Source organism: Pogoniulus pusillus, chromosome 14, assembly GCF_015220805.1.
Source record: "Pogoniulus pusillus isolate bPogPus1 chromosome 14, bPogPus1.pri, whole genome shotgun sequence".
NCBI classification, from domain to species: Eukaryota; Metazoa; Chordata; class Aves; order Piciformes; family Lybiidae; genus Pogoniulus; species Pogoniulus pusillus.
Genome location: NC_087277.1, coordinates 26,355,040 through 26,365,271, shown reverse-complemented (window position 1 = coordinate 26,365,271; position 10,232 = coordinate 26,355,040). Strand labels below are relative to the sequence as shown.

The following is a 10,232-nucleotide window of genomic DNA, read 5'->3' as shown; positions in this document are numbered from 1 at the left end:
GGCTGTTTGGGTGCCTTCTAAGATCTGTAGTTGGATGGTGTCAATATGGAAAAGCTTTGGACTTCAGCATTGAAAGCACTTGCTTGTACTGAGTTACTATAGGATATAAAGGTGAAATTTGTCTCTCTTGTGAGCACCTGAATTCAGGTGTGCAGCTATGTGACATCCACATTTGTGTAGAGAACCTAGGCTGCTTTAGCTTTATTGGCAAAGAATTTAATTCAGCGTCCTAAAGGCAGGTGTCTGGGGTCATCTGAGATGTGCAGGACACACCTACACCTGTGTGAGGCTGGCACAAGTGACATACAACTCCTAGGTAACTTGTGTCCTTCTCCCTGCGAGCTGCAGACCGTTTGGGATGCCCCAGAGCATCCCCCATGTACTAGATGCCTTTTTTCAGATGACTAATTTGCCTCAGAACCCCATTACTATAGGAGGTAAGATGCCTTGGTGACACATAGGTACCCAAAATGTGACACCTTCTTTAATCTTGAGCTGCATCCTTGTCCTGGTTTCTGGAATATAGTACCTTACTGCAATGAAGAGGCTTGACTGTAGTCTTAATTTCACCACTTTTCATGACATACAGCAATGTGTTAGTTGAGTTGAAATAAAAACAAGAAGATTTTGTACTGACTATGACTTTTAAGTACTGTTTGTAACCTTGGAGTGCAGAGGAGTGTAGAGAGCAGTCATTTAGCATCTAGAGCTTGTCAGCTTGTCACAGGTGTGAGATTACAGTAGTCACTTGCCTTTCATTCTTGGGCTGGAGGACACACCTACTGCTCAGATGGAGGGGACAACAGCAGGAGTTCTTAGGGAAGAAAGTATTTCCACTTCCATGGCTATTTCTGCTCTATAAGCAGTTTCTGTAATGATTTTCCAGTGAGCTGCTAGTGATCTAATGACAGTGTTTTCTGATGAGCAGGACAGAGGGTTCAAAGCAAACAGGCTGTGAAGTATGTCTGTGGCCTGACAGGCTCTCTTGTGAGAGGAGGGGTAGAGACTGTGCAGAGGGGGTACTGCAGGGCAGATGTTGCAGAATGGTAGGGGTTGGAAAGGGCCTCTCAAGATGATCTAGTCCAACACCCCTGCCATAGGAGGATCACCTAGGGCAGGTTGCACAGAATGGCATCCAGGTGGGTTTTGAATTATTCCAGAGATGAAGACTCCACCACCTCTCTAGACAGCCTGTTCCAGGGCTTTTCCACCCTCAACAGAAGTAAGTTCTTCCTCCTGTTTAGATGGAACTTCTTATGTTCAGGTTTATGCCCATTACCTCTTCTCCTGTCACTGGGCACCACTTGTAAACAGACTGACCCCATCCCTCTGACACTCACCCTTTAACTATTTGTAAGCACTGGTAAGGTCCCCTATCAGTCTCCTAAAGGCCAAAGAGCCCTTCCACAGCCTTCTTTGTAAGAGACATGTTCTTGTCCCCTGATCTTTGTAGCCCTTTTTACCTCTCAGGCAGTTCACTGTTCTTGGACTGGGGAGCCCAGAAATGGACACAGAGCTCCAAATGAAGCCTCACCAGGGCAGAGTAGAAGGGGAGGAGAACCTCCCATGACCTATTGGTCACACTCTTCTTGATTGATCTCCTTTCTCCTGTACATCCTATATGAGTGAAATTCTGTGCTGAAAGGATGTAGAAAGGTTGGTGCTGGTCTCTTCTCACAGGCAATTACTGACAGAACAAGAGGGAATTGTCTGATTGCAGCAGGGCAGGTTTATACTGGACATTAGGAAAAGTTTTTTTTCATGGTCAGGCATTAGAATGGGCTGGCCAGGAAGGTAGTTGAGTCACCAACCCTGGAGGTGTTTAAAGGTAGTTAGGATGTGATGCTCGGGGATATAGTTTAGGGGTGAACTTTGTAGAATAGGATTGATGGTTGGACTTGATGATCCTAGGGGTCTTTTCCAACCTGACTGATTCTATGAACAAATTACCCCTGTGTTTAATACCCTGAACAGCTTCTCTGAAGCATGAGACCTTTCTGAATATGTGTCTTCATGTCCACTCCTCTTTCTTCTCTGGAAGGAGATAACAGCAGCAGTAAGTAACAATTGTTTATTAAGACAAGACCAAAACTTTCCACAAGCACTGAGTCACACCAGTCAAGATGCACTTTTCTGTGACAGTTTGGGCTGAATATACACAGTAAACAATTTAGCATAGTTGTCTTATTTCACTTTTTGGAGCTAGACCTTTCACTGAACTAGGCACACAAGGAGAAAACAGTACATGTGCAGCTATCCATATTTTAAACTGGAGGAGCTCACATCCATAACAACAAACAGCACATCACAAACTCCTACCCCAGCACACCTCAACACTGCTGTGTGAACGTTACTGTAACGGAGAACGTTGCAACATGAATGTTTCTTGCACCCACAGCTGCTAGTTGTTATTGAGGACCCACCACGATGCTGAAAGAGAGAATTTATTTGTTAACATCAACCGTATTCCTCTTTCTACCTCTTGTAAAAACCCTACATAAACCAGCTCTAATGTATATAAAGTAGCTAATGCTACTTTCTTTGAAAGCTGCATGCTTTCAAGGACAAAACCTCTGCATGCAAGGGTTAAAAGAGTACTCAGAGAGATGAGTATAACTGCTAGGGGCATGGCTCCTGTTGTTGTCTCTCCTGTTGATAACATCTGAAGAAGCATTAATGTATGCTAGGGAGGGCTTTGTAGAATTAAGAGACTAGAGAGCAAACCACATCAATCCTCACTCCTCCTTTGCTGCCTGTGTCAGTATTTAAACTGAGCACTGCATCCCCTGAGTAGTTGTGCTGCCTTTAATGACTTCCATTCCTGGTGACATTATTCAAACCTGGTGCACTTTCCACACAACTCTAGGAATTAAGAGTGGTAGCCCCAAAAGTAACTGAATTGATGGCCTTGTAAAATGTCATTCCCCTAATAGAAGAGTGTAACCACCAAATTACAGGCAAGGCTGGAGTGAAACACATCTGTACTTCTTCCCCATAGTCCCTACCCTTTGGCCTTTTGAATCTGAATCTTAATGCAGGGAAGAACCACAAGATCTATGGATAGAGACAGGAAGGAAGGAAGGGGACTGTGACCATATCCAAGATGCTAAGTCCCCTTAGCTCAGCTTTTTCACCACAGGGTTTTGGGGATTAAATTAACTGACACAAATTGTTTATGTGGATGTCTCCATCTATCCTTCCAATTATGCCATTTTAATGAAAACTCTTGAAGAGGAATGTTGAGAAGCTGCTTATGAATCCTACCTGAATTTGGGCTATGAAAACCTGGTAGTCTCTGACACATCAGTGAATTCATTACTTTTGGCCCCCAAAATGCCAGTGTAACAGTTTATTTTATGAATTGCAGTGTCATAAGTGTTTAGTGGGTTTCCATAGCTTTTGTTTCCTTCACCAAATGTTTCTCCAGTGTCCTCAAGTCCAGATCTTATATCAACATTAGGCATTCACTGCTGAGCTAAGTGATTCATGCCCCCCCTAGTAGACTGGCCCGAAGCAACTTCAGGGGCTAGCAGGTGTGCAAATGATTATAATAGGTTGTGTTTGCTATTAACTGATGATAAATGGGACTTGGGGGTGCTGGTGGATGAGAAGTTCAACATGAGCCAGCAGTGTGCACCTACAGCCCAGAGGGCCAACCAGATCCTGGGCTGCATCAGGAGAAGTGTGGACAACAGGTCAAGGGAGGTGATTCTCCCCCTCTACTCTGCTCTGCTGAGACCCCACCTGGAGTACTGCATCCAGTTCTGGAGCCCCCATTACAAGAAGGATGTAGAGATGCTGGACCATGTCCAGAGGAGGGCCACTGGGTTGATCAGAGAGCTGGAGCACTTCTGCTCTGAGGACAGACTGAAAGAGTTGGGGCTGTGCAGTCTGGAGAAGAGGAGGCTCCCAGGTGACCTTATTGTGGCCTTCCAGTATCTGAAGGGGGCTACAAAAAAGGTAGGGAAGGACTTTTCAGGCTATCAGGGAGTGACAGGACTAGGGGGAATCGAGTAAGGCTGGAGATGGGTAGGTTTAGATTGGATGTGAGGAGGAAGTTGTTGAGCATGACAGTGGTGAGAGCCTGGAATGGGTTGCCCAGGGAGGTGGTTGAGGCCCCATGGCTGGAGGTGTTTAAGGCCAGGCTAGATGAGGCTGTGGACAGCCTGATCTAGGGTAGGGTGTCCCTGCCCATGGCAGGGGGCTTGGAACTTGCTGATCCTCGTGGTCCCTTCCAACCCTGCCTGATCCCATGAGTCCATGATTCTATGAATGCCTTTAGGATAACTTGGCACCTAACAGCCTTGAAAACCCCTGTCTCCCTGAGTCATTCCTGCCCACATAAATTCATCCTTACTCATTTTAATTAATCAGCAGGGTAAAGTCTCTTGGTTGTAATCTTTGACTCAGGTTCAGGTTGCAGTTCAGAATTGTTTCAGTTCTTAGCCAGGTGTGTAAGAAAAGGTGGATGTGTCTGAGCTAGGGCAAGTTTTGTTTTCTGGAGAAAGCCTACCCATGTGCTAGTTGCAGACTGGTGTTATTTTTTTTTTTTGTCCTAATTTTACAGTGATACAACTTTATGGTGTCTAAAATTCTTTCCTGAAGTAGGAATTGCACCCATAGGATTGCAGCTGGTTTTATTTTTGGTTTCCTTACTTCAAGAGCATTTGTTTACTCAAGAACATTTTGTGTCTTTCAAATACAGATATGATTTCTGTAGATCAGATCTGGGAAGTACTTTCCATGAAACAAAAGCTCAGGTCTCTGCACAGATTTCTGCTTTAGAGCTAACCTGTAAAATAGTCAGAATATACCTGTGAGTGCATGACTTCCCATTGCCCTCTCCAAGGAGAGCACAGGGAGAGATGCTGTTTCTATGGCAACTGTCCACCAGGATAGAGTGCTGCAGTCTGAAATCCTTCTTAGCAGGCAGAGCTGATGCATTTTGAATCCAATTTCAGACCCTTCTCTATATTTAGAGATTTTAGAGTTGTGTTTACGTGTTGTTTAATGTTAATTGTGCTTTAGCTGCAAGTACACCAGCCCTGGAGCACTCCTGGGTCACGCACAGCTGAGCTTATAGGAGTTTGGGAAAAGGCTGCATTGGATCCCACAGCCAAGTTCCTCTTACATCCAGCAATTTCTCAGGAAGAGAAAAAGATTTGAAGGGATTCTTGGTTCATTAAGTGCAATCTCCTGATGCTGCAGGAATCCCTGGCATATTGTTGCGTGTGCAAGTCAGGCTCATGAGGTCTGAAAATATCTTGGCTGGTTTCTTTTAAAGAGAAACCCCAAGTACAGGCTTACATAGTTTTATTTTTACATACTAGATGGGGTTTTGTTGACTGAAAATCAGCCTGTGCTCAGAAGGAAAACTGGGGTTTAGTTGTCATATATTTGTGTTCCCTGAGATAAAGTTGCTGTCTTCTCTCTGTGAATACAGCACTGAGGCTTGTTCTGTTTCACCCTGCACTGTCTCTTTGAAGTATTACTTCTAGGAGGAATAACATACTGCATGCTCACTGCTTTGGATTAGAAAAGGCCAGGCTGGATGAGGCTGTGGCCAGCCTGATCTAGGGTAGGGTGTCCCTGTCTGTGGCAGGGGGGTTGGAACTAGATGATCCTTGTGGTCCCTTCCAACCCTGACTGGTTCTATGATTCTCAGTAATAAGTTGAAACCTTTAACTAATTTGTAGCCTTGAACACCTTGCTTTGTCAAAGCAGTTTGTGGGTTTTTTTAACATAGCAGGAAATATATACAATAAATTGGTTGGTAAATACCAATTAGTAGTTATTAAGGATTCCTTCAGTCAATGTAAGTATGATTGAGCTGAAGTCTTCAGCAGAAAGCAAGTTTTTTGCCTGAAAATCTTTGATGAGGTCTGTTTTAGAATCATAGAAGCAACCAGGTTGGAAGAGAGCTCCAAGATCACCCAGTCCAACCTAGCACCCAGCCATAGCCAAACAACCAGACCATGGCACTAAGTGCCTCGTCCAGGCTTTTCTTGCACACCTCCAGGCACAGCAACTCCACCACCTCCCTGGGCAGCCCATTCCAATGCCAATCACTCTCTCTGCCAACAACTTCCTCCTGACATCCAGTCTAGACCTCCTCTGCCACAACTTGAGACTGTGTCCCCTTGTTCTATTGCTGGTTTTTACTACACACAAACAGCATTGTTGTAGATAGATGCTAGCCTAACTTAGAACTGTACAACATCAGTCATAGTAGGCTTTATTCTTGCTGATGCATTTTACATTTCTCTGCTTAAAATAGGCTTGTCCCTTTCACCTCTTTGCTTTACCAACAAAGATCTGACTGAGGCCAGTAGCATGCAGTGGCCCTGCATAAGGAACACACTGATATAACAGAATGTCACAGAGAACAAACAAAATCAGCTGAGCAATTGATATTTACCAGGGACTAGCATGGTTGTGATGAGCTCTGGAGTTTCCAAGAAGTCCACATTACTTTTTTGAAATGTCTTGCTGTAATTCATTTGCAGGTGGCTAGATAATTATGGGGGGGAAAAAACAATACAGAAATGTTTTTAAAGGGGGCAGGTTTTTTTTGTTCTTGTTGGTTTGGTTTGGGTTTTGTTTGCTTTTTTAAATGAGCATTAGAAAGTTTATCATTAAAGCTGTAACAGATTTTTGTGCCTCAAGACTTAGGCAGTATGACAGTGGGAGAGGGGACCAGACAGGCTGTGAAGTGCTTGCATGGGATATTAAACACAGGTTTTCTTCTGTAGGGTTAAGCTTTACTTTGGTGCTCATCTCTTGGTTGTGACCCAGTATAGTGCCTCCTTGAGGCTGTGACAGGGGGTTTGAACTTTGAACTGGTGGATGAGAAGCTCAGCATGAGCCACCAGTGTGCACTTGCAGCCCAAAGAGCCTATCCTGGGCTGCATCAAGAGTAGTGCAGCCAGCAGAGCAAGGGAAGGGATTCTCCCCCTCTACTTTGCCCTGGTGAGACCTCATCTTGAATACTGTGTTCAGTTTTGGGCTCCCCAGTTGAAGAGGGACAGGGATCTGCTGGAGAGGGTCCAGCGGAGGGCTATGAGGATGATTAGGGGCCTGGAGGGAGGGGCTTTTTAGTCTGGAGAAGAGAAGACTTAGAGGGGATTTGATTCTCCCCCTCTACTCTGGTGAGACTCCACCTGGAGCACTGTGTGCAGTTCTGAAGCCCATGTTACAAGGGTAAAGATGTGATGGAATGTGTCCAGAAAAGAGCCGTGAGGATGATCAGAGGGCTGGAGCTCCTCTCCTATGGAGACAGACCGAGAGTTGGGGCTGTTCAATTTGGAGAGGAGAAGGTTCCAAGGAGACCTTATTGTGGCCTTTCAGTATCTGAAGGGAGCTCCCAGGAGAGCTGGTGAGGGACTTTTTAGGATGTCAGGTAGTAATAGAGGGACTGGAGCAAAACTAGAAGTGGATAGATTGGATTGAATGTTAGGAAGAAGTTCTTTACTATGATGGTGGTGAGATACTGGAATGGGTTGCCCAGGGAGGTGATGGAAGCCCCATCCCTGGAGGTTTCTAAGGCCAGGCCAGATGTGGCTCTGAGCAACCTGATCTAGTGTGCAGTGTGTCTGCCTGCGGCAGGGGGATTGGAGCTGGATGATCTTTGAGGTCCCTTCCAGGCCTGACAATTCTATGATTCCATGATTTATTCAAAAGGAAAGCAGCTGAGCTTCAAGAGAATTCTCCATCTTCCTGCAGCATGGATTCTGCCCACAAAGTTAGGATCATAGGATTTGGTTGGTTGGTTTTTAATAGGGAATGTAGTTAAGTAGAATCTTTTTGTCTCTACTCAGTTTCTTAGCTATTTGTCTGTTGCTGCAGGCTAGAATTCTATTGGTATAGAATCACAGAATCAACCAGGTTGGAAGAGACCTCCAAGTTCATCCAGTCCAACCTATCCCCCAGCCCTATCCAGTCAACCAGACCACGGCACTAAGTGCCTCATCCAGGCTTTGCTTGAACACCTCCAGGGACTGTGACTCCACCACCTCCCTGGGCAGCCCATTCCAGTGACAAACCACTCTCTCTGGCAACAACTTCCTCCTAGGATTTTTAACCCCTTCTATTTGGGACTCAAAGGAGATGCTCCTAGAATCTGTCATTTGGGTTTTTGTGATGAGGATTTGGGAAGCTTTGGAAGAGGTCCCCATGGCTGCACGCAGCTGTAAGTGTGGTTACCTCCTGTCCTGCTCACTGGCTCCATTTGTGTCTTTCATTGTCACAACACTGTGGTAGTGCTGCAGTTTCCCTGGTCTTTCGTCTCTGAAGAACTAACATCCACTGGGTGCCAGAGCTGTAGCTACAGGCTTTCAGACCTTGCATGTTCTCCTTGATGTTTTTATATGTGTGTTTCATTATGGTTTAGTCTTTAACAATCTAAGTATTGTTCTGCAGTATTAATTGTGATACAGTGAGCAAGAGATTCATCAGCAGGCTTTAAAGCAATTTGTATTCAGCCTTTCTACATGATTGCTTGCTAACATTCAAGTACTCATTACCAACAAACCAAAACCAAAACCCCAATAACAAACCAAAGCCAAAACCAAGCCTGAAGCTTACCTATTCCAGGCATTGGTGTTCTCCCAGAACTCATAAACAATGAAGCGGGAATCACTTGGAAGCTTCTGTATGGAGACACTAACAATTGTAGGATACAACTAAGTTAATAAACCCCAGAAAAGCTCTTGGACATGCACAGCTTACTCCAAACAGTTCATGACAAGACCCTCCTCCCCCCCAATCCTCAAAATCCAATCCAAAAAACACTGCAAATACATACTGCAAATTATACGAGTGAGTTGTTTTGATTTGAAGCCTCTTTGAGTTGGCTTTTTATTAATTAATGTATTACTCTACCTAGGTGTGATGGTTTGGGTTTCCCCCACACACACACGCTTTGGAAATCACCCAGACTAGACTCAGCAGCTATGGAAATTGAATGAGGCTTTCTATTTATAGCTTAGCACAAGATAGAAGCAGGTATTTGCAATAGATACAGCTATAGACAGAAATAGACAAGTTAAAGGAGTAATACAGAAACACAACAGCCCTGCCAGAAACCTGAGTCCTCAGGAGGGGCTCTCAACCACCCTTCCACCTTCCTCCCACTCCTCTACCTTACCCCAGGTCTTGCCTTATGCTTAAGGGAGTATGGAGGGTGGGCCAGGGGGGGTTAGGAAGCAGATGGATTAGTCACACAGACGACAGGTTAGGTTAGAGAGAGAAGTTCAGCCCAAAGCTCAGACATCAACTGCCTTATCTGTGTTTTTGTTCTTGTTCTTATACATCTCAGCAAGCCTATGGGTGAAGTAGACATGACCACTGTTTCCCTTTTCACAGCCTGTAGTGAGTTCTTCTCACCAAAACATTCTAGCTGGCTTCAAACTAGCACACCAGGATAGATTCTTACTTATCAAACTGATTTTTCATAGGGTTGTTCGTCGAAAGAAATGCTTATCAACAGTACTGAACATTAATCAAAGGGCTGTGCTTAAGGGAAAATCAGTCAGTAGTGCACAGAGAGGACAGGCCAAGTAAGTTAATAATGTGTGAAGTCATCCTTGTGTATGAGAGATGCATCCAAGTGGCAGTGACAAGGGCAGAGAGACTGAAGTCTGCTGCAGGCACGCTTTAGAAACAATACTTCTAGCTCCTATTTGCTTGTTCTTGTGCTGTTCAGCTAACAATTTAATGTGGGTGCAAAAGGACCCACAAAATAGCTGCTGGTCTCCCTCACAGAATCTCCCTGATTGTCAATGTGAGCAGAAAGGATTTATAACGTGGAGAGTGCTTGTGGATTTGGGTAGTCAAGCTAGTGTTCAGTTCAATAGCACAAAAAGTCTGCGTGCACAGGTTTCTGCTAGTGGCCAAGTGTGAGATCTTACTACTGGTGTGCTTGGGAGCTGAGCTGAGCTTGCATTGTGTGCTATATGAGAAGACATAAGTTAGGTGATTTATCATTTTTCCATTGCTGTGTATGGAAGTTCATTGTAAGATAGCAGGAATAGTAAGAACTCTTGGGAACAGCAAGCCAGTGTCAAGAAGAGCTGCAGCAAAAGCCAGCCTGTAGATGGCATTGCAGATTTACCAAATTCCCTGTACATTTGGGCAAGAAACTTAACTTCGAGTTGAAGCTGATGCTGAACTTGTGCAAGCTCTCTCCCCTGACAAGCCTGCAGTCACTACAATCTTCTGCTGGGTGTTTGGAA

General features: G+C 44.8%; 1 protein-coding gene across 3 annotated transcripts in view; it reads right to left on the bottom strand.

Annotated features, from left to right (window-relative positions):
- Nucleotides 1-2,057: 2,057 nt before the first annotated feature.
- The window catches only part of NECAB1 (N-terminal EF-hand calcium binding protein 1), a 45,515-nt gene continuing 37,340 nt past the window's right edge, over nucleotides 2,058-10,232 (bottom strand). For 2 of the 3 annotated variants that reach the window (XM_064154664.1, XM_064154666.1), the window contains 3 exons: nucleotides 8,584-8,661; nucleotides 6,419-6,510; nucleotides 2,058-2,430 (listed from right to left, as the gene is read on the bottom strand). In XM_064154664.1, coding sequence (XP_064010734.1) covers nucleotides 2,402-2,430; nucleotides 6,419-6,510; nucleotides 8,584-8,661 — 199 coding nt within the window. In that variant the 3' untranslated portion in view covers nucleotides 2,058-2,401. The remainder of the gene's footprint in view (nucleotides 2,431-6,418; nucleotides 6,511-8,583; nucleotides 8,662-10,232) is intronic. The other variant, XM_064154665.1, reaches the window with a different exon arrangement.